Genomic DNA, 24,950 nt, shown 5'->3' with positions numbered 1-24,950 from the left:
CGCCCACTGCATGCACCAGAGAAAACCCAGGGGCGCTTTTGCGCTCCTCCAAGGTGCAGGGCAGACCTGCGGCGTGGAAGAGGCGGAGGATGCACCACGGCGGGGCTGGGGCACCCGTTATGGGAACCCGAGCCGGGTTCTTCCCTCCCTCGCAGGAAGAAGAGCCATCGCGACTTTTTTCAAAGCATGCTGCTGCCTGCACCCGCCGCCGCCACCGCCGCTGCAGGACGGAGCTATCTTTAGCGAGCCCCGCTCCCCACTACCCCCTCCCCCAGGAAGAGGAGGGGGTTCGAGCCCCGGACCGTGGCGCATCTTAGTCGTGGTCTGTCCGGCTCGCCGTTGCCTCTGCCTCTTGCTCTCGGTCAGGTGCCCTTGTTGCCGTCACCCGTACTGCTCAGTGTGTCGCCATGGCTTACCGCGGTCCAGCCTATGGTCTCAGTGCACAGATCGCCAGCAAGGTGAGAGACGTGTCGGGTCGCTCAATCACCCGTAAATGCAAAAAGGAAGGTACTCGTTGTGTGAGTTCTCCGAGTTGCCTTCGTTTCGGAGCCCCGCAGAGATGCGAGGAGAGCTATCCCTCACGTGTTATCTCTTTTTTTCCACCCGGGCTGATGACCTGAGAGGCTCCTTTTAGCTCGGCGCCTCTAAGGATCCTCTTGATTCTTACGTAGCCGATATAATACATTGACCCTCTAGGACTGCTTTTACGGTATATTGAAATGCCCTAGCTTTCTCGAGCAATGTCTGAACGACAATTATCTCCTAATCATGCTAATCAGTTTTGTGCTGGTAGAAAAAATGAAAAAGGAGACGGAAATAATAATTAAGCGCTTAAACAGCACCAAATTTTTTTTTTCCGCTAGATCCGGAAATAGCTATTTCAGGATAGGGTAGTTACTCTTTCCTTATTCTATTGTGCCAGTTTCTTTTGTTATTATGGTAAAATCATCTTTTTTAACAATGTTGTCGTCAGTGATGTACTCAAGTGTAGCTCACAACTGGCAAATAATCGGCTTTCTATTCTGACATGTAAAAGTTTGCGATCATTAAAGACGTCGTTAGCTTCTGGATGTTATCGTAACCATTTTTGCAAGAAACCGCTCCAAGGACGAGTACGATAAAAATAGATTAAAAATACAACAGGAATGATCATAATAATAATTAAAATAAAAAATCATTCGTTATCAGCCAAGAGAAAGATGCTGTGACTGTCTCGCTTATGGCGAACGCCCAAACCGCGCAGTATAGGCAAGGAGGAAAGAGAGAAACATGCGTCGTAGGGCACAACTCCAAAACAACCTCAAACGCCTGGGGCTCTTTAATCCCTTGAAGCCTAATTCCCCGTTAAATCATTACCCACAGGGAAAGCACCACGTGTGAGCTAGAATAAAACACGAAGCTTTTTTTTAAGAAGAAGAAGCTTCAAAGTTGCTTAGCTGCAAGTTTATGCTTGAGCTAGCCCTTGGAATAAGTTCAAATAAACACTGCGCCTGCCGCGCTTCCGTGTATACAAAGAAAGAGCAGCCTATCCTTTTCTTCCTGCCTCTGCAATCTTTCTTCCAGTACTTTTTTTTTTTTTCCATTTCAGGGAAATTCGTATTTTTTTTTTTTTGAAGCCTGTATTTTTAAACATAACCTCCATTTGTGCGGGGAACATCTGAACACAATTTTTTCCCAATTGTTTCATTTCAACAATTTGGTTTATGTCACAAACGTACTAATAAATTGCTGAAAAGTAATAAATGAAAACAAGGAAACTCCGGACAATGCCTACTTGCCAGTAAGAAACTCGCTCACTATATCTCGTGTACACGATTTAAAACCTTTAAAGCGGCCTTTGTGGTGTGTTTATTCCGCGCGCAGAACAACTGTCCTCCGCCTACCTAATGCACTTGTCATCATTTACCTGCGAGTGAAAGATCAAAAAAGCCCAGTCGTAGTGCAACGAAATTCAGCACGAAGTTCCAGTCGTCGTGCCTTTCACTACCGCTTTCACTGAGAACACCCTTCGAATGAAAAAATACCGCAATTACTCGTGGGAATCGGCACCACTTTCAAGAGCAGCCAAACAAGTTTACAAACCAGCTGTCGTGAACGTTTACTTCCTCCTACCTCCTGTCGCGAGCTGAGTGTCTTCGCTTGCGGTTTTGCTTTCGCAGCGGCTATGCTTTCCGATAATCTGTCAGCCAACTCATCGTTGCCGGAGTTGTGGCTTTTCTTTACCATTTTTTTTTCTTTTTCATTGTTTCTGGGGAAGTCGGTTTCGTCTAGACGACTGGGTGTGCAAGCTGTTATTTATTGCCCCTTGCACAAGAAAGACTGAAGAACAACGCTCGCAGAGTGAGCCAAAACTGAGGCCCGTAACCGAAGACATCTTTTCTTGACGCCGTCTTGCTAGTGCACGGCGGGCCCATTCCTCTGTAGAGGCAGTTCGTCTTCCTGCCGAGACGAGAACTGCGGGGGAGGCGCCTGAGTTCGTTCGTTAGAGATGGTCTATTTTCGGGGAGCCCGTTGGAGCGACCGATGCAAAAAAGAAATGCTTACCATCGGTGACGGACTCTTTGTTATCTTAAGATTTCTCGCTTGCAGGCAATCTCGTTGTGAATCGGTGAATCCAGCTTGAGCTCTAATACAAACGCCTCCGTTGAAGAAGGTTGCAAGGTGGATATTTTTGTTCATGGCTTTAACAAAGGCCGAGTAGTTGTCATGGAATACCTAACTCATGCAGAGGCTGGAAACAATGTATTTTATCTCTAAAATTTAAGTACAAGCCATAATTTCAAAACTAATATGTTAAAACATTAACGCCACAGTCGCGCACAAGGTTTCCAGAAGTGATATTCTTAAGTAGGTTTCTCTTATCCTTCTTTACCGTTGTCGTTTTTACTTATTTGTTCATTTCCTTAATTCCAACTTTTTGCTTAGTTAAACCCATCAATCCATGTGTTTTTATCATGTTTTCTTTTTTTTTTTTTTTAAGAAGTGATCTGTCTCTTGCGCTTTCATATTGCATATGTCGCAACAATATAGGCTTTAACTCTGCGATATCTGTCCCCTGGTAGCGATTAATCAGATTCAGGTGTGTCCATTCTAATAATTCGCGGCCACGTATCGCATTGTCAATTTTGGTGAAATTTGGTAAGAAGTGTATTTACAATATTAAGCCAGTTTTATTGTTGAGCTGAAAGTGTACACCCTCGTACTTATGCATCAGTGTTTTGATAACAAAATATACTCATACAGTGCATGCCTTGACAATAAAAATCCACTCCGAAAGCTGACGTTGCTGAAAAGATAAGCACGCTAGCATACCGGCAGGAGCAAAGGAATACAGGGACCAACACGCTCCCATGCACAAATATAATTACTGGGCAATAAAATTTCGTTTTTATAACATACGTCACGAACTGATTAAAACTACTCGTGATTCAAAAAGCTCACCAACTATTGCGATAATTAAATGGTATTACTTCTCGAATTTCGAAGGCACTAGTAAGGCAAAAAAGTTGTGAATTTTAAAACACGCCACTTAGCATCGCGGTATTCGCTACAATCGTTCGCTCTACCAGTCTAAGTGTGAAATTTCCTCTTCTAACGGAGCGATATCCCGGAGTCCTATGACGTGAAGGTACGGTTACCAATCGCAAGGCAGGTTGTTTGGTGACGTTGTCAAGTTCGGTAATTAGTATAGGAGTTAACATTTTTTCTAAGGTTTTGCATATGATATGTAAATTAGAAAAAAAAAAACATTTTATTTTTCCTTACACCGCCTTTCCCCATACCACATTGTCCAGGTATTCCTTTTCAAAACAAGTATTCACTTCTTCGCTCAAAGCAAGAACAGTGAATGCTGAAGCTTGCAACGGCTTAAGTTCACGAAAACGATAATTCATAGAGAATCGTAAACAACACATATTGCTGAGTTCTTCCTATGTAGTTGTGCTATAAGTGCACATAGCCTCATATTCGAGAAAAATAAGCACAATACGGGCGTGAAAACTTTTTAGCAACTTTATTTTATCGGTGCTATCAAGGCGACCGTGAATGAATGCCATAATTCCTGCCTAGAGAACACCGGATTTGATATATCTTTTTTTTTTTTTTGCTATTTCATGCCAGCGAGTGGTGAAATAATGCTTAGTGCTTCCGTCAAGTTATTACAGCGGCAGAACCCAAAGCCCGGCACGATCCCACAAGCGACAAAGTTCTTGAGCTGCGTTGTCAGCAATGGCACGTTTTTTTTTTTTTTGTTTTTTTTTTCCCCACGCTTCACGCTCCTCCACTTGCTTTCTCGCCTCCTTTTACCCATATTCACGTTGCTACTTGCTTGTAATTTAATTCGAATTTCAGTCTGATTTACATCCTGAAAATCAACCAGCTTTGATGAGAGCAAAACATACATTTCGATCATTTTTTTTGCGGCGAAATGTAGCCAAGTTTTTGCAAATATGACCACCACAACGCAATCACTTCATCAGACAGTGTCACACCGCTCAACTTATACACAAGTTAATAGCAACTATTTCTAAAGTGAAAGAAAATGCTTTACGCCTTTTTAAAGTCACACAATATACAAACTAGGGTTTGATTTGTGCTGTCAGGTAAAGCATCATTCCTACCTTGGTACATAGTATACTTAATCTCGAATTCATTACCCGGGCGCCAGAGACATCGGCTAACTTCGTAGCAATATACAAGGAACCATACGATAGCAATCTACACACATGAACTCAAAGGGCTCAAAGTAGAGCCATCAGACAGTGTCACACCGCTCAACTTATACACAAGTTAACAGTAACTATTTCTAAAGTGAAAGAAAATGCTTTACGCCTTTTTAAAGTCTTGCAGCCTAGACGTCCTTTACAAAAACTCGTTCCAGCAAACAGGACTTATCTGAGGTCTACCATTGGATTGGCGATAACATAGTTCATTCCTAGCTTCGGCAAGGTTTCTCTGGACACGATCAGAAACAAGTAACAAACAACAGATGTCTTTAAACAAGTTGCTTGTGCACTGAAGTTGCAAATGCTTAATTAGCATTTTGTGACCTATAAAAAATATTAATAATTGGAACCACAGAAAAATTCACATATCATTCCCACTTAAGGTGTGCTCTATGGTTTGACAGCAATAAAGTGTTCCCGTTCATATTGAAGCCATCAGTACTTGCCAGGCAATACACTTCGAATCTTTTGACTCCAACTACGGCCTAACGTTTTATTTGTTTACAAATGTGTGAGGCTGGTATGTCACAACATATGCCAAACCTATAATAGTGGTTCCTTGGCGTACTTCCACCACTGGCACTGAGGGCTTCGCTAGAAAATGTATAGTGTCGATACCTTTAACAATTAGCAAAGGGCATCAGCCTGCCACTCCAGCCTAACTATACGGCAACTTTCTTTCTACACTGCACCATATGAGCAACCTCTTCCTGAGTCAGTGTCTGCGCCGCGGGTAGCCGTATACGCCGACGCAGCCAAGGGACGTATGCGCTCGAACTCGCTGTGTATATTCGTGTGAGTCAGCGCAGCAATCTCTGCACCGTGGCTGGAGTTGCGCCAAGAAGGGATGCTTTTTTGTTCCACTGCCCCTTTTTCAAGGACTGCTTGCCCTGGCTTGAGGATGCATGTGTGTGTGATGCATCTTTGACAGGACGTTCTGACTCAGCTCTCGTCAGGTTCAATGGGTCGTTCTGTTCGCTCGAATGGAGCTGGTGGAGCATTAGTTCTGGCTCCGTCAGGAAAACCAGCTCCTGCAACCCACGTTCTTCCACGGGGCCAAGGGCATCCGTCTTTGTCACGACAGCTGCAGCAGCAGTCTTGCGCACCCAGTCAGCTTTACAAAGTTTATATACGAGGCGAGAATTTATAGGACCCCAGCACGCAGAGACATAACATGGTGTAAATGGCATCAGTCTGGTGTAAATAAAGGGTCAAGTTGCGTAACAAAAGATAAAATGATACAAAATATAGAAATCTGTCACGGAGTCACCAAGTGATTACTAAGCAAATACGGCTAGTCATTTAAACGAGATGAAAAGAAACGAATGGCTCTTGACACGAGGAGTTATAACCATGCGATGCAACAATGACGAACGTGCCCCACGTTTTTGGCACTTTATACTGGAAATGCAATTCAAATAGTCTATTATGCGTATTCTTCCACGAAACTGGGAAAAGGGGAAGTAACTGCAGTTGTCTCTAGCTTATTAAAAAAAAACGTTGCCTGCCATTTCCAGTACCCTCATACTTTGTGTCTTCTATTTGCGAGGTAGATGACTCACTGTCATGCGGATGTGCTTCCACTGATGCATGAGCGTTATAAACACTAAAGCGTATTCTCCGTTTCCGATGCAGATTGCATCCAAACGCGATCCTGAGCTGGAGTCTCAAATTCTAGACTGGATCGAGGAAGTACTGGAATGCCGGCTACCTCAAGCACCATACGAGGAAGTGCTTCGAGATGGCGTCGTGCTCTGCAAGTAAGTTCTGCTCCCACCGTATCGTACAGCTCTCCTGGGAACAAAGTCTCACCCGTGGGCCAACATGCACGCTTTCTAAGTGCGTGAGACAGTCATGAACAGGAATGAGCAGACGCTGATAACACGGATGGGGTTGTTGAGTAATGCCTTCTATATATTTTAGTTAACGCGTTGCTTGCCTTTAGCACTAGCCCCTTTCCACCCCTCGGGCCATGCATGAGGGTCGTGAAAACTATTGCGACGGCCCATAGCGGTCGATGCCCTATGACGACGCCTATAATGACAACAACCAAGAAGGTAAAACTTGTTTACGCAATAAAGAAGTGAGCGCACTAGTCTAAAGTATGTATGGGAAAATGCCTGTGTGCAAGAAGCTTTTATCCAGAACTCTACGCACTATAATATTTCGTTTCGTTTAATACGCACAGCGCGGCACGGCAGTGCATAACGTGCACGTGCGACACTGTGCGTTTTAAACAAAGCGAAATATTGTAGTGCGTATAGATTTAAAAAGAGACTTTTTCCACTTAGACACTGCCCGATTCATGCAACAGTGGAGGGATCAAGCTAGAGAGACGCACCTAGAAAGAACCACGTACGCACCAACTGTCGACGTCTGGACTACACGTAGGTGCATTCCCGCAGTCAAACGTAACCGGGTTTACACTTTAAAACAGAAATTCGGAAAAGCATCAGAGGGCTGACACAGTGGCATTGGAGACACTCTCACGCACACTGCGCAAACGAGTTAGCACATAAGTTCGCTTTGTCGTGTTTTTAACTGCATTCAGCTCGGTTAGATGTGAGCTCAACAAACGACTTAATTGTAGCAGCACACGCGTCTACCGACTTGCTCATTCCTTTGCGTTATTATGAGGACTTTCTAAAAGGCACTGACCCAAGCTTGTTCTTTTTTCCTGAAACTGCTTAATCAAAAATTTATGAAATTCACAAAGAATGCAGCCGCAAATCTACCGCATCTGCATTACTTTTTTAACGCAATGTCTGATTCGATTTTGGTTTCTGGTGTTTAACGTCCCTAAGTGACTAAGGCTATGAGAAAGTCCGCAGTGGAGGGCACCGGGAATTTCGATCACCCGGGGTTATTGAACACGCATTGACATCGCATAGCATACGAGCTCTCTTGATTTTCGCTTGCACCTAAAAGCGGCCGCCGCTACCCGGATCAGTCAACCTGCATAGCTTTTCGTCACCGGTAAACAGAGCGATGCATGTCTTTGTACCAGCTTTTTCTGTTGATTCTGCCACAACCATGTCTTCACGAAGCGAATTACCCTCTCTTTTTTCTTTAGCAGCACGGAAAGATAGAAATATACGGTGCCTAGTGAGCACTGCAAAGTGGATAATTAAGTGAAGTGCAGATAATTTTTTCTTTTGTTGACCGCCAGATGTGAGGGCGCTGTTAATGTGGGACTTCACACTTGTCCTTGCATGCTAACACGGGCACAAGGGGACAAGCGAGAGCCATACAGGTTGATGGAGATCGCATTGAAAAGTAATATAGGTTCGATATATGCGTGGCTATAAGTTCTTTCAATATAATAGATTTCGAAAATAAGAACAGTGTTCGAGGACAAAACAAGACGAAAGGTGTGTTTTTGTATATCTCTCTTACGTTTTTTTTTTTAATCTGAAGCTTCACTACTCCAGCTAGCTCGATCATTCAGTGTCAGTGTTGGTAGGTGTCGGTAGGGTCAGTGGCAGGCGGTAGCTGGCAGCTGACATGGCGGCGAACTTACTTGACTTAAGGTTGCCTGATATTATGTTTGACCGCAGCTGCCAACTGGGCCTCTTCTTTCATATCGGAGAGTGATATCGGACTCAGCCTGCCAGGACTTTTGCATTCACGTTACCCCTAAGCCACGCAGGCACGTTGATGCGGCTTGGTTAGATCGAATCCATATATGTGGGCTGGTAGACCAGACTACGCTATTGATTCATATGCTTAAAGGCGGAGATTAATGTCCTCATAATTCTTCCACATGCGCAGCCAGGCAAAAGAAGCTTTCGCTTGCACCCAGGTTTAACCAGAACTAAACCAGAGCTTTTTATTAGTATCGCAGTTATGAGCGCAGTGCTTGTTAGCTTGCCGCTTTTGTTCACCATAACAGTACTCTCCTCCACGGCCATTTGCCCACCCTTGTAGCAATTTCGCTGAATAACGCCCATCATCGGAAATAAATTGATTTTTTTTTTTGGTATTGCCGAAGCTGTGGTCTAAATGGAGGGAAATTAACGACTGCCCTCTTTTTAACATGGCCACGCTGAATTATCTAGGTCCCATCAACGTTTAGTTAGAGTGAAACAACTGCTGTGTGTAATATTTCGGTTCCAGTGACGCAACCCTCAGTTATCGACAAAGAGTTTGTTCATATGAAGCAAAAAGCTTGCCTAGCTACCTCAGCACCGGACTTCCCCCAGTGTGGAGCACGGTCGACAGTCACTGTTGGTGTTTGAGAGCAAAGCTGGTCCGCAAGAACTTTAAACAAGTCTCTGCAGCCTTAAACTCACCAAACATCATCATTCCGGCTTTCACGTCTCCTTCAATGTAGCTGCTCCATCTTAGCATACATGCAAAGTCATTCAGTCAACTGAAGTACGCTAAGATTCAAACCCGACTTGGCGCTAATGGTCAAGCACGACATGTGGTGCCTCATATTTGCTTTCTTTTCTATAGCTGCTAATCGCGCCCGTCACGCGTCCAAGAATTCGCACCCCTAGTCCCTCCTCTTCCCATCTTACCCCGCGCTATACTGTCAGTTCCTATATCCTCGCAAGACAAGGTTGTTTATACCGATGGGAGGACGGCACGGGCGGGAGAGACGCGCGTATTTTCGTGCTGCCTCTAGAGATGTTTTCATATGTGCGCTGAGCTGGGTATACCGCGGATGGGCGGAAACGGCCGCGTGCTGCCAAGATGCACCCCGACGAGGTTTTCCCACTGGCGTGCTGTCAAGGGGAGGGCCGGAACAGGTGCGGGTCGAGGGGGAAGGGAGCTCCCTTTCTCGCCTCTAGGGCCGGCGCACCGTAATGCGAGCGATACAAATCTTGGCCCTCGCGAGGCATCCGAGGCCATGCGGCAGGGACGCTTGCCAAGTGGAAACGCCGGGCGACAGTGTTCCTAACCAGCATAACGTAACTTTTCTATGCATCATGCCGCGCTGCGACCCCGCCGTCTTGCAAGGAAGATACCTTCTGTGGGCACTTGCCGCGTATACGTCTTCCTGTTACGTAGTTCTTGAGGAGGATACTAGTGCTTTTTATACCTTGCAGTCCTGGATCTACGTATTCTTCGCAGCCCACGTTCAAAGACGAAAAGTAAACTCTTTGGTATTAGAATGTCTCCTGAGGGGATATGAAATAGTGTACCACAGAGTAAAGAATTTGTTTTCTTTTTTAACAACGAATCAGCGCTTCGCTGAAACCTTCTCGGGCAAAAATCTAGTGCAGAAATGTCTTACTCAAAATTGTCGACTGACACAAATAATTTATAATTGAGTGACCTTATGCTATGCTACTTTGGTTACGCACCTTACATAAAATATTCATTATATATATTTTACACTAGATGTTCCACTAGATGACAAGGAATGCGGCAAGGAGGCAAAAATTTGGGCTGTGATCCTTGGCAGAAAAAATTGTTCTGATTTGAGGACGATTACGTGAAACGGAGTAAATTTACCAACGCCAAGGTATGTTTGCAAAAAGCAGCATTTTCACATACGTGGGTCATTAAATCGAATACTGATACTGGGCACAGCTGTTAAATTGAGGTTAGAATTGAAAATTGATGTTTGCCATCCAGGCACATAAGCCGCGACGAGCTGGTGGCGAGGCTCGGAGTCAGAGCGGGAACGCAAAAAGGGCGATGCGAAGGCGATGGCTGCCTTTCTGCATTAAAATAACTTGGCATTATTTTGGTTTGGAGTGCGGCAGGGTGATTATTTTGGGCTAGAACGTCGCAATTAATAAAGAAACAACTAAAATGCGCAGTCAATTTTGTCACAAACTTTCTATGCATCGTTAGAAGAAATTTCAGGAAAGTGAGCTAGACACAAATCGATTCCAAATAGCATTAACAGTGGTATAACGGGGAGTTCTAGATAAGAAAGATATTTTAATCCTCCTTCCCTACCCAAAACAAAAACAAATAACACCCGCAAAGTTTGCACCGACCTCCGAACGTTGTTCGAACGTTCTCTTTCTTGTATTGTTGTAAGCATTGACTCCTGCCCCCTGACAGAAACCAGTCTTAACTTTGGCAAGCAGAATAGAAAGATACTGCGTACAATTAACAAAAAGGCGAATTTGAGATGCTCTGCTGTGCAACGCGCTGAAGTAAGCGAATGCCAAGTGCTTCCAATCAAACCCTCCAAACCTCGACCAGGTATGGACGGTGGCAGGGCATCGGCCACCGTCAACGTTTCGCGTACCACCAGTGCCGTCAAAGAATTATTGCGGTGCTGCTTGTAACGCTAACGCATGGCAAATTCGGTTCAAATGCGACGCAGACCCGCATTATGTTCGGTTGCAAAGGGCACAAAGGTGCTTTCCCTGAGCCGACGCTGGTCGACATATACTCAACCAGGGTAGTGACAGACAGAGCGCCTGCTCTCGCTGCTTCCACCTTATGCTTTCTGAATGACCACACGGCCAGAAACAGTACTACTCTTTAAGCAGCGGGTTAAGTAGCCGCCAAGGACTCGTAGTTCCGCCGACCACACGCGCCGATTACGTAGTACAATCACGTGATCTTGAAGCGCTGTTGCTGATTATCGTGTTGCGCAGTAAATCTTTTAGGCGTGAATACGCTCATTCCTTTCGTCTTCATTTCCCAGGCTAATGAACGCCCTGAACCCAGGCTGCATTCCAAAGATCAACACAACGGGCGGTCAGTTCAAGAAGATGGAGAACATCGTCATGTTCCAGAACGCGGCCAAGGAGTGGGGCGTGCCCGACCTTGACGTCTTCCAGACAGTCGACCTTTGGGAGAGAAGGAACATCCCGCAGGTCTCCCAGTGCATTCTGGCCCTCGGCCGCGCGGTAAGCTCTCACTCATCCTATATGAGAGTGTCCTGCCACCTATGGCAATGAAAACGTACTCAGACTGTCAGAAGTAGTGCAGATCTGAACCGCGATCCTGCGTACGCGTCGTGCCTATTCCATTTCAATGCTACAAAGAAACGTTTAACACTACCATTCGAAAATCTCCTCTGTTTAGATGCTAAAAAGCGCGTTCTGTAAGGTTGTTAAATGCACACCCGAAAATAGAACCATCTTGAAAGGTATGCACAAACTTAAGCAGCCACACTTTGATAGGCATAGAACGACTTGAATGCAATCTTTCTTTAATTAACTAATGATTTTCACCTGATCATTTCTGAAAACCACTTCTGCGTTCGGTGCACTAGAATTTAAGAACTTTACTGTCGTCGCGCCCTAACATTATTCAGTTTTTACCCAGATATTCTGGTTATCTTTCAAATTACTTGAAGCACTTTGTACTTGTTTTCTTGTAAGCTGTGCTGTACAATCGCTGCCAAGGGCAAATGTACTAGGTGTCAAGACTTGTCTTGCAGGTTTTCCCCGTAACTTCTCTGCGTTCTCATTTTCTTTCTACAAGGATATAATAAAAGAACCTGAATTTCAAAGGTCAGGCTAAAGCGCCAAGTTATACCAAACAGGACCGGCATAAAGTGACGACGCAAAAAATATTAGCATACGTTGCTGCTGATGAAAGTAAAGTTTCCGACACAACATAGATGCCTGTCATTCTCTCATTGCGCCATTGAACATGCTAACATTTTCGCATGTATCCTACAAATCTAATTTTCGATAAATATTGTGCCGAATCGTACTAAACTGTGATGCTTGCTTCGACACGCAGTGTTACTTGCACCCTGAATACGAAGGTCCGTGCCTCGGGCCCAAGCCCGCCGAGGAGAACAAGAGGCACTTTACCGAGGAACAACTTCGAGCGGGTGAAGGCATCATCAACCTCCAGTACGGCACCAACAAGGGGGCCAACGCCAGCGGCATCAACTTCGGCAACACGAGACACATGTAACACCGACGCGAAACACACGAAATCGAGAAGGGAGGGAGAAGGAATCGCAGTTTTGTTTCACCTCGCACTTCGTCTCATCCCTGCGTAAAACGTGCGATTTGCATGGGCGACTCTGACCGACGCTTCTTTCTTTCGGGGGCGTAATCGAACGATCACACTCAGAAATAAAGAGCGCCTTCATAGTTTTCAGCAATGCATGCCAGGTTTAGACATATGCGCAACGCAGGCCAGGCTGGCTATGCGAGCCATATTATATGTTCTGATGGTGTGAACGACACGTTATAATCTCAGCGCTTCAGTAACTGCCATGTCACATTACCAGACAGAGTTCGAGTATTCATCTTTATTACAAACAACGTTACTACAAAAGAAATGCTGAAAAAGCAGCACTAACATTTAGCATACGAAGATAAATATTATCTTCTCTTATTGGAGCATTTCTGAGTTGCTTTCCTCTCTGACGCTTTGGATTGGTTAAACAATCGAAAGAACTGCTGCGGATGCCATGCTAGTGAGTGTAGATGTGCGACGCTTTCATTTTGGCTATTGAGTTCCCATTGCCCCAATTATCCACTGCACAGTGCTCGACTTATTGATCTCTACCGCTTAAGGAGCATCATATTTTGTAGATATCATTGCAACAACTTTTATTTAATATTAGACGTACTAATATGCACTGGCGCGCAGATAGCACATAACCAAGCAAAAAAACTCGCTCAGCTTGCTTTTTTTTTTAAGAGTGAATAACCACATTCGTTCGCCACTGCTTATATTTTTAAACAGTTTTGTAGATCACGAGCATCCCGAGAGGTGTACTGCACCATTTTTGGGCAACTTGGTAAAAACGAACAGCGTCCAGTGTCCTACACATGCGACCAGGTATTACTTTTTTTTTTCCATGACCAGCACGTTAAGGATAAGCAGACTGGAGAAACACACGAAATAAAAGAATTGTGCGAATATTCACACTGTGATATGGCTGTACTCACGGCTCCTTTTTTACTTCTATTTCTTTCAGCAGTATCTTGCGAGCATGTAGATCTCTACTGCGCGCACAGAGCGCAGCACAAAACTTATTACTGGGAGTTAGCAACGGATGAAGTTTATTACATATCGTTATCAATGAACAGGATAATTAAACATTTTTAATAATATATCAAACAACTGATGCCTATATTTTGATTCTTTGTAGCGTTGTTTAACTAAGGTGTGAGTCAGGTTGGACTTAAAATTTTGTATAAACCTATTTAAGGGGGCACGCCCCTTGCATCAGTTAGGTTACGTCTTGGCAATTAACTGCTATCTGCGAAGTTATTCATAAATGTATGTTGTATTAAAATACTGCCAGAAGATTTAGGCTCCAATTACTAAATTTTTCATTATTTTTGTTTGACCACCGATGGTGAACTTTATATAAAGCACGTGGGAATGTGCTTTCTTTGTAATGCTTTGACTTCGCAAAATGATTTTGCAGTCCACAATAGTCAATTTAATACTTTGGCAAAACTGCACAGAAGTCGGCGTTAATTTGCTTTTTTTTTTTTGATCGACCTTCATATTTTGGCTCTAAGCTTTCTCTGCAGAACATCCTTCACCTGCTCCCAGTTTTGCCTCGGCTTCCTTGTTGCATTCGGTATCTCCTCCTTCCTCCCCAGCCTTTACCTGTTGAAGTGGAGAACAAAGAACTGAAGAATTACACACTAATCATGGTATAAAGACATATCATGGCTTCTCATGATTCAACTGGCATGCTGCCGACAATATTCTTACATTCATATAAAGCAATCAAGATTATGCGCTAAAAAGGACCACACAAAAAACAGAGGAAGCGACAAGACGAGCGCTCGTCTTGTCTTTGCCTCTATTTTTTGTGTTGTCCTTTTTTGCGCATAGCCTTCATGGCTTGACATGATCCTAGCCAACTAGCCCGACAACAACTCTTGTTGAGATTCTTACATTCGAATGTAATATTTCAATAGACTCTCAGCTGCCTGTGTTTCGTGATCACAACCACACCGGAATAGTGGTGTGACGACACGTCGTCCCTTCTCCTCGTGGGTCAACTGACAGGCTGCTGTCGATATTGTTAACACTTGTAATATTTTATAGACTCTCAGACAGCTGTATTTTTTACAACTACACTCTAGTCACGGTGCGAAGACACGTCGTGGCTTCTTCTCATGGATCAACCGACATGCTGCCGACAGTATTCTTATGCTTGTTAATCTTGAATGTAATATTTCGTAAACATTAAGGTAGCTGCGCTTCGTGCTCAAAGCTACACACGAATCATAATGTGAAGACACATCGTGGCTTCTCTTCATGGCTCAATTGACATGCTGCTTGTGCCTCGAAAGAAGAGAGCAATCACGCATTGAAGTCAACCAACTATCCTTGAACATACGAAGCAGTTTGAGCTCTAATTTCTTCGCAGTAAAGGTAAAAAGTATGACAGCAATCCTAAAATACTGCTTTTTCTGCGAAAAAGTAATGCTTGCAGTTCTGGATTACCAAAGAGAATCTTTGAATCGCTAACCCGGTGTTTCGGAAGCCGCCCTCTCACTTGGTAAGAATTACCACACGAGCAAAGTGATCGTCACTGTCTTAGTAAATGGAGCAATTGTGTGTTTTCAAAGGTGTAACCTGAGGTCTGCGGTTATTCTGAGAAAACTAGAGGCGATCCTCCAACGTACCATGTTACGGACAAAGCAACACAGTAGCTGTTGATGCAGCTTTTAAGAAACATTAGTTTTTTTTTTCTTTAGGCAAAGTGGACAGTTGTGATACATATTTATATTTTCTTCTGGTTATGTTGTAGTGGGCTTAGCGCTCAGTCAAGGCTTCATAATATCAGCTAATATTTTAATGGTAGCTTTATCTCACTAAAGACATACAGATGGTCATGCACACAGAAGCCCGTAAAACTATACCAGGCGGCAGGTATAAAATTGGTCACCAACGCCATCGGCGTCTACAAAAAAATACTAAAGGGCGTGTACACTGCACAATACAAAGTTTAGTATGTTAGAGCGCAAAGCAATTGACAGCAGAAAGTGCTATAGCATTACACTCTGTTTTGTCGTAGCGAGAAAACTGCAGAAGTGTGCCAGAGGGAAATACTACAGTGGTACAGAAGTACGACTATAGAAAAACACATCATTGCAACAAAACGATAAACGTTCTCTACAACGCGATAGCGTTCAAGCCCTCGTTATCCAGTAAATCCGATGCTGTAGATGCTCTCCGCGCAGAATCACGAGCATGCAGCAGGCAGGGGGCAGTCTGCAGATGCCATGGAAGGGTTCTGATTGGGCGGCAAGTTGTGTGACGTCACGAAACGTCATGACATGTAGTTTTTAGGAGCTGCCAAACCGAATGCCCTCTTTGAGATGGGAGAGTGCGATGGGAATCGGACCCAACGGGTCTCTCAGATACAGTGTAGAACACACTACCCCTACGCAACGCAGGTTCATTCTTAGGGCTTAGTTAAAGCGGGGCTTTGCGAATAATGCTATAGAGTATGTGTACGATCACAGAGGCTCAGATTAAGAGATTTGGGTGTTATAGAGTAGCAAAATACATGTACGAGAACGAGATAACGTAAGGGTACCGGCCGGCTGAAGCCTCTAATGCTGTCGCGTCATGACCTTGAAGGCAGAGCTTGAATCCCCCCCCCCCCTCTCCCCCCCCCCCCCTTTTATTTTTAATTTGGCCGATTCGGCTGTCTTCTTTTGACTGATAGTGCAAAGAACACTCCATGACTACCTTAGCGTCATTTTTTAGCTTCTGGCTTGCATCATATACCGAAATTTTGTTCTCAGTGTTTATAGAAAATGGACTACATGGCGGCGATCTGTCGCATTTATCAGTAACGTCGTCTCGGGTGGCATCTGAAAATAATACAAGCGGGGCAGGGCCCACTACACGCAAAAATTATTCTTGCGTTTTATTCAAAGACGTAGCTGTGATAACACTTGCGCGCAGATCTCAAAGTCATGCTTTTAGCGAAGTCTGCTTCGAAGTCTGCTTACAATGGAAACCCAATGAAAGTCAAGATCACCCTCGAGGACCATTCGGTCTGTGAGAAAAGGGCCCTGACTGACGACGCCCGGCATCTCAACTCCGTTCAACGTGGCCGTGCAACGGCCACGCTCCACGCCCGTCACTTGCAGGACCACCTCTTCTTGCTCGCTATTCAGAGGAATCTCCAACGATTGGTCCCCGAACACGAGCTGGAACCTGCACGGAAAAATAGAAAATAAACAGCTGACCTCAACTGTGCCAAAACTCTGCCTGTCAAAGACAAAATTAAACGTATGGTCACTCACGATTTTACCAGGCCTTTTGTGAATGTTGCTTACGGAATTAACTTACACTAAAGTCGTTTTTCACGATGGATCTAAACATAAGGCAAAATAGTAGCATGCATAAGGAGTAGCAAAGTTGTTTCCACCTATTCGGTTGTTTATCGCGCGACACACACGTTCTGGCGTACTCACGATGCCCTTTAATGATATACACGATCTGCCGGTCACTGATAAGTATTTCCTAAGTGAGAACAGTTACGTAGACTAATGTGGGGACGTGCCATTCCTTTTACACTGTATATGTCTGGTATGGATGAGCAGCTAGTTTCTCTGAAAGGTGTTTTTTGCCCTAATGGCTTCACCGAAGCTCAATCTCTCACCTTGTGAGGCACGAATCTCCACTATGTGTCGATCCTTACAAATTAGACCAAACTTTACGTCTTCCTAGATTCCAAAACGAACCAAATGCTCTTTCATAACTTCACGCAATACATTGCCGCGCGGTTAATGACCATGAATCACTCTTGCGCCCTTATGTTTAGTTTTCTTCAAGGGTTCTCACTAGAGCATCAGTCCTTTATTGCAAGTGTTGCGACCATTATTCGCCCATCAAATCAGCTTTGAAGCTCTTTGCTAGTGAGTGCGCTAAGTATACAAAAGTTCAATTTCTTGTCTACCCGATGCTCCTCTACTGCAATATTATTAGTACAGTAGCCTCTGCCTCCTGCTACGAAATGGCAGCCATCAAAGGTGGTCCTTTAAACCGATCGCGCGCTCTTTACTAAGGGCATCTGTCTATTTATACACCTTTATTTACCCCAATATCTGTTTTTGCAGTCACGAAGGAAGGGTCTAGCTGTAGGGTAAAGTGAATTTTTCTGTTCTTCTACTTCGGTACAACTAGAGAAATAAATAAAATGGGTGTGGACTCCCACATGGCCTTGCCTCCGCAGCATATTGTTACGAAGGGGGTAAGACGTCGGAGCGCTGAACAACAAGACGATAGGGTAGGGAGCTCAGCTGGTCAACGGCAGCGCGTCCGGCACGAGAGTCTTTTGCCAACGTCTTTCTCCTTCACTTGTATTCTAAACTTCATCTTCTTCTGTACTGTTACAATATGTATAATTGTCCTAGGCAGCAAATATAATACAGGATAAGACAGTTACGTGCATAGCCAACGCTAAAAGTCATGGCTTCTGTTAGAAGCTGGGCGTGGGGCTTCTCTACTACCATCTCTATAAGTGTGCGCATGTGTGTTTGTGTGTGCGTGCGCAAAGGCTATGCATATTCCAGCATCAGTACTTTATCCTGAATCCGAAAAAGGCAGTACGATTGACGCAACAATAAGGCTGTTGCTTTGATTTCTTGTTCATGGATATCCTGCAAGCCTACGGAATGAATACCTATTGATCAGTGAGACGACTCGCCGGCTATTTGCACCATATGAAGGAAAGGGGTGCGTTGCCAGAGACGCAGAGTAGTCACTAATTTTCTGGCATAATCTAGCTGAATTATTAATTTAAACAATTATTTTTTTCTTACAATGATTGAAACAGAACAACACATATTTACAGAGCAGTACGTGAACATTTTGAGTCACGTTTAGCATCCAACTAGGTATGAGCAGCTGTTTTTGTCACCGCAAGCTTCTCAGCAGCTGACTAAAGGGGCCACAAATATCTGAGCGTCCGTATCAGAAGAAAATGTTTTCTGTGAAACTGGGCATTGATACATTTTTCAAGGGTCCAAAAGCGTACTTCCTGCAACAATTAAAACCCGCCTTGCACAAGATGCAGTCGAATTTGTCCTGTGACTAATAGATCAAATGAAAAGTTGTCGCATATTGTTTCAATGACACCACCACATTACAATATTATAAACAGTATAAAGCTTCCGCGCGACAGCTCCTACAAATACAGCCAGAACAAGCTTACTCAACTCTTCGGCGTTCCTCGTATTCTTAGCCTTTATTTCGTAGCGGTCACCCTTCTCGATGCCGGCCGAACTGAGGGGCAAAGATAGAGGCACCGGCTGCATAACAAAATAAGTTAGTGAAATACATTTCTGCTTTAAGCTGAGTTGCCAAAAGTTCTTTATAACAGCCAAGAAAAATCCTGATCCCCCTCCCCCTTAATTTTTTTCATGCTTGCGTTTCGTACAACTCGCCTATTCACCGTTTACTGAACTGTATATTCCTAAGTATAAGTTGATTCTTTTTGTTTGTTTGTCTCCTCTTTTTCTTTTTTTTTTTTGTGCTCATTACGGCCGCCTGATCGAGTTTATTTTGTACTGGACCGTCTACTAGCCCTGTGGCTATCGGTCCAAAAATTATTTATGTATTTCTTTGCATGATTGATTGATTGATTGATTGATTGATTGATTGATTGATTGATTGATTGATTGATTGATTGATTGATTGATTGATTGATTGATTGATTGATTGATTGATTGATTGCGCAGTCTCTTGAACGTCAAGCTCACGATCGTATATCGGAGTGGTTACCCTCGCCCAATCCCTCAGTTTAATCGCCCACGAAGATGGTAAAAGCTGCACTACCACATTTCACGCACTGGTTAGTCAATGCTAGCTGATGAGCTGCTCTCATTCGTTGGAATCTTTAGCTGAAATATTTAACCTTATTAACTGAGAGAGAGAGAGAGAAACTCTTTAATGAAAAAACAGAAAATTTTGCCGACATTTAGATTTCGCTGGCATGGTACTCTGTGTAGAAAGGAGAATTCCTCGTATATAAACTAAGTGCCTCTAAGCGTAACGGAATTTGTCCTCAACTAAACGGCGCATTGTCTGGGACGGAATAAAGACCCAGCAAATGTGCACATTCCTGCTGTACCAAGGGGTCTTACCCGGTAGCATGGTTGTTTCTGTTTCGCCTTTTTTAGGGATCTTTAGCTCTCGAAGCGAGAAAGCGTAACTTGCTTAACTATCACAATGTAAATAACGTCTGTTTCGTTTGAGTGCTTTCTCTTTCGTTAATTTTTTTTTTTTTTTATGCGCATGCTCTTGTTCTTCACAGGACAGAAAAATAAACGGGCCCACGGCTACAATATTCAGCCCTTTTTGCAGTTGATGTTTTGTTCTAACAGGGCTCTCGCATGCACTAGATAACTGAATTACGCGGCGCCAATAGCCAATTTTCGAAATGACAATGTCCTTACCAGGGGGTCATCGTAGACGAGTCTTATCACCTTGATGTCGACTTTACCCTTGATGAAAAACCGGTCGTAAAACGTAGCATCGTCAAACCGGTCGAGATGTTCAAACAGCGCGTACCTGCCGTTAATCCGGATCTGGCATTGGAGGGAAAAAGTTGTTGAGACAAAGCGGACGTCATTTATATGCAATGCAGGATACAGAAAAAGAAAGACCAAGCATTTCATAAGGCGGCACCCCATGGCGGATTCTCTGCGCTCTAACACCTTCGTCAGTATGTGCGACCAGCAGGTCCAAGAATAAGCTCTGTTGACAAAGCATGTGTATGTTTCTTGAATTTAAGAACAAGCCGCGAAACATGAAGCAGGAGAGATATCTGTGATCTCTTAGAACCAGTTTCTGAACAATACTTTCATTAACGTTGTCGTCATTGTCAGCATTAGGAGTCGAGGCCGAGGTTAGTTCACTGCAGGTTAAAAGATTGTCTTTTGTGACTTCCACTTATTCCCGTTTCGCAAACTTCCCAGGCCACTCAAGCAGGTTTCTATACCTCGGTCCGCAATCTAACACTCAGTTGACATTGAGTATGCTGTCCTTATCTTTCGGCACACCCTGAAACCCTAGCAGATCACCGCTTGCCAGTTCTTATTTGTCATCATTGTTTTTCCCAAACTTGCGGTAAGGTTGTCAGTTCTGTTCATGCGCACTGCCTACCCTGTCCCGTAAGTTTTTTTTTTTTTTTAATTCCTGCAGAAATTACGGTTAATTGAAGTTATGTGAGAAACATTTAAATTTTCAAATTAGAATACTCTAGTTTAAGTGTCAGCCTTATGTACAACAGGATGCCGGCGAAGTAATGTGATAAGATTTATGCACTCAGATATTTAGCTGCGAGTTAATTTCGGCATAACGATGACAATCATATTCACGCGATCCATTCAAACATTGAATGATTTAAGACACTAATTATTAGTGGATGATATGATCCTCTGCCACTGACCCATCGGTTATCATTCGGTTCACAACAGGTCGTTGACCCTTTCGTGAGACGAGGTCGCTTCATGAAGCAGACGGCCACGGTATCTCGAACCCTCTGACCCACAACATTTGGCCTGTTATAATAAATATTATCGACAACACAAGTGCACGGTGTGAGTACTGACCACGAGGTAGCGATCTTTGACGTCATACATGAACGTTGTGGGGGTCTTCTCTCCAATCACATAGTAGAAGTCTTTATTGCCCACTTCCTGCGACTTTTTGACGTAGTCCTCGATGCTGTAGTTGAGGCGGCCGTCCCTGTATTGCTCGATCGTCACTTCGTACAGAGGGAAGTCCATCTTCTTGCTCCACCACCACTCGTACACGACGCTGAAATGTTTCGGGTCTTTTACCTTTTCGCGTCTATTTCTTTTTTTTTTTTTTTTTTTTGCTCATATTAACTTTAATAGCTCAAGATATAGAGGTATCAGCACAGCACTGCTGCACAACTAGACAGGTCTTAGCATGGAGCCCGAGAAATCACTGATGACGTTCGTATCTGACGTCGGAGATTAGTCAGTATTATATAGGCTTCTCCAAGTGAGTATAGCTTTGATCGCCACGCTGCGGAGTGACGACGTACTAGGTAATATCAGGAGCGTTCCATTCTGGGTTGAGACACTGACGCCTTTCAAAATTGATTAGCATTTCATTCATTCAGAAATGCTATGGGTAAAGTTAAATACGTAACTTAGTTTATTTATATGTTTCCGTTTACGTGATGCACAAGAACGCACGGCACAATCGGCGACACATCTCGGATAACTGCCAGAGCGGGCGTACAGCCGACCCCGTCGTTAGCGGTCTTTCGTATGTCAAGTGAGGCGATTAGGCTCCTCTGCTCTGCGTACGTGTGTGTGCTATGCGTGCATGCGCGTGCGTGTGTTTGTGTGTGCGGGGGAGGGGGGGGGGGGGCTGCATTTAGCATTAATATTTACATAACTGCTCTTTGAACTTATGGAGTAAAATTACGGCACTTAAATTTTGTTTTCATAAGCCAGGTCTCTTGAAATTCCTTCTCTTTGCCCCTGTCTGCAGTGATGTGAAAATAAGATTGCGAAGATGCCCATTCACTTATTATGTGTCTTGTATTTGGAGACGTTATATGACCTGCGGCAACCGAGGACCTCACAGCGCGGGTGTTTTACTACCAGTTGAATATGACCCCCTTTGACCCCTCAATTCGGTGGATTTTAGCTCAGCATCAGAAAACACTGCTTTTATTTTCATTCGAAGAGAATAATTTTACAGCAGTGCATCAAGTAGGTGAAGGTGCGAAGACCGTCAATGCTGCAGAGATTACTTAGCAGCACAATGCATCTGGATATCAACCTTGGGAGCAACCACATGCATTCCTTATGAACCCCAGGAGTGCAAAAAGCGATGCTCAGATGAGAAGCAAAAGAAATGCAAGTATAGGCGCTAACCTTTCCATGTCTTTCCGGAGAGCGGATTCCAGGAGGATATCAGTGAACTTCTGGATCCCTCCTGGAAGTTGCAGTTCGAGCGGCGTTTTCTGAAACAACCAAACGAGACATAATGTCCTCTACCCAGCGGCATTCGCAGATTAAGAAAAAATAAAATTTTGACAGCTCCAACATTCCTAAACGATGAACTGTGTTAGCAGAATGCGCTATCGGGATGTGCTCTCGTATTTGATTTTTCTCTACTTGAATGATTCTTTCTGTATCCTCACCTCGTTGCCTGAAAGTTGATAGAATGAATTTTGCCTACCTTTTGATGGCTTCTATGGCTCTCCGTTGAATTTATGCCAGATAGTTTTTGCATTAACACATAGCTTCCCTCTTGCTTCTCTTATGGCTGGTTGCTAAGTTACGCACTTTTTTTGCATACATTATACACGGTTTACCTTGGCACTTCGCAGTGGATCAGCTTGTGACGCGCTTTCGCTTTCAGGCTGCTCGCCAAGGGGCATCACTACAATGTCTCTCTCAGGGGATTTAATATCTCTAGGAATCCTCTGTTCATTTAGTTTTTAGGGTGGAAAATCCATTACTTAGGGAGAAGAGCGAAATTTCGGACGCACAATAAACAGGTTGGCAGCACGCTACCTTTTCATCTTTGGCTTCATTCTATGGGCCTACGGCGTGCGTTTAGTTGTCACTGGCTTTAAATGACCACAGGGGGCACTTCTGGCGTGTTGTGAACGCGTAAGCATAAAGTGTTAATGTCTTGATTCCACTGCGCATTTTTTAATAGACTTATACAAACGTTAGCTCAGCTTTACGTGGTTTTTGCGTTTACCGTTCGATTTTCGATTCTACCAGACGAGACCTTTTCAACGATATATGACTTAACGTCGTAGCGTACAGCTCGATTCTTAATAACCATTACCTAATTAACTGTTATTGATTAACACGTGCTCCCAGTCAATATAATCTATCCAACAGTATATCACTTTATTCTATGGCATTAAGTTAATTTTAAGCTCAATTAGTCAAATAACTGTAATCACGTAAGGCCTGTAATCACTCCAGTGAAACTATACAGGGTTTTGAATATTTGGGGGCTGGGATTTAAAACATTCCTATGCAAAATCTACTACACCATTCGAGCTGAAATAACGTTCACAAAGTAGAAAAATATCGTCTACGTTATCTGATAAGTGATTCAACATCGGTACTTGCCTAGATTTTCTGAAATAGAGAAAAAACTGCTCTCGGCGGCGTGCACAATTTTCGCAGAAGAGAGTCGAAAAGCTATTTTAACATGGTGCGTCATCTGTCGGGCAGCGAGGCAAGCGCGCCAACGGTCGGGATGGAGCTTGTCTCATTGCTCGACAGATGACGCATCATGTTAAAATAGCTTTTCGACTCTCTTCAGCGAAAATTGTGCACGCCACCGAGAGCAGTTTTTTCTCGATTTCGAGAAATCTAGGCAAGTACAGATGTTGAATCACTTATCAGATAACGTAGACTATATTTTGCTACTTTGTGAACGTTATTTCAGCTCGAATGAGTTAGTAGATTTTGCATACGAATTTTTTAAATACCAGCCCCCAAATATTAAAGACCCTGTAGTTGACATAAGCTATATAGCGATGTAAGACTAGATGCTGCAAGTCAAAGAAGAAGAAAAAGAACGCCCGGTCACCCGCAGCTAATACTTTCTCTACACATTTGGTTCAGCAGCGTCGAACCCTTCTCATTTTTAGTTACGAATAACTAATTAGTCATAAATAATTATGGTTAACAATATAATATAGTTCAATTATACTACGCAAAATAATCGATTTTCAGCCAACCTTCCCCACTTCTTTCGGGTCTTACTTACGGGGTTGAAGAGATGAATGCCAGATCTCGTCTTCGCCTTTTCAAACTCCTCTTTGGTCTCCCACTCGTAGTACTCGTTATCCGCGAGGACAGGCATCCTTCAAGCTGGTAACGCACCTGCGTCGCGGACAATGGCTATCGACCGGATGAGTCAAGCCGGCAGCGCATTGGAGAAACCGTGCAAGTTCCAAAAATCATATTCAGAACACCATTATTCAATGGCTTGCGCTGAATACTGGACGCAGAAACGCCTCATTTCGAGAACCAGTAGTTGCCTATGTAGAGTTTGTGGAAAGTGCGGACCACGGGTGTCTTCCTTTAGACCCAAGTCCTGTGCCTAGACATTCATCGGCTGCTTTACAAACCTCTGCAAATTGAGGAGAGATGCCGTCCTCAATGCTGAGGAAGTTAAAAGTTCCACAGATATGCTGCAAGTGTCCCGCAGCAAGGTTTAGAAACAATCCCTGTGATATCCTTACTTTGACAAATGTTCTAAAAAGACGGTTTAACAAGAAAAAGAGAGCGAGAAATGTTTACAAAACAGAACAAACGCGGTGTCTCGTTC

General features: G+C 43.9%; 2 protein-coding genes across 2 annotated transcripts; one reads left to right on the top strand and one right to left on the bottom strand.

The window, feature by feature from the left end:
* The first annotated feature begins 309 nt into the window (after positions 1-309).
* On the top strand, positions 310-13,546 carry LOC146207905 (muscle-specific protein 20-like). Its single transcript, XM_084591536.1, has 4 exons — positions 310-458; positions 6,360-6,484; positions 11,344-11,548; positions 12,393-13,546. Exons 1-4 carry the CDS (start codon positions 408-410, stop codon positions 12,570-12,572), a joined length of 561 nt encoding a protein of 186 aa, XP_084447662.1. The 5' UTR covers positions 310-407; the 3' UTR covers positions 12,573-13,546.
* Positions 13,547-14,138: 592 nt separating this feature from the next.
* On the bottom strand, positions 14,139-24,496 carry LOC146207904 (uncharacterized). Its single transcript, XM_084577751.1, has 7 exons — positions 24,387-24,496; positions 22,520-22,608; positions 21,215-21,422; positions 20,057-20,188; positions 18,819-18,910; positions 16,604-16,811; positions 14,139-14,234 (listed from the first exon to the last, which is right to left on the bottom strand). Exons 1-7 carry the CDS (start codon positions 24,480-24,482, stop codon positions 14,139-14,141), a joined length of 921 nt encoding a protein of 306 aa, XP_084433877.1. The 5' UTR covers positions 24,483-24,496.
* Between the last annotated feature and the right edge of the window lie 454 nt (positions 24,497-24,950).

This window comes from Amblyomma maculatum, chromosome 1 (assembly GCF_055883805.1).
Source record: "Amblyomma maculatum isolate TAMU_Amacu chromosome 1, ASM5588380v1, whole genome shotgun sequence".
Classification (NCBI taxonomy): domain Eukaryota; kingdom Metazoa; phylum Arthropoda; class Arachnida; order Ixodida; family Ixodidae; genus Amblyomma; species Amblyomma maculatum.
Note: the sequence above shows the minus strand (reverse complement) of the source record. Positions and strands in the feature narration are given on the sequence as shown.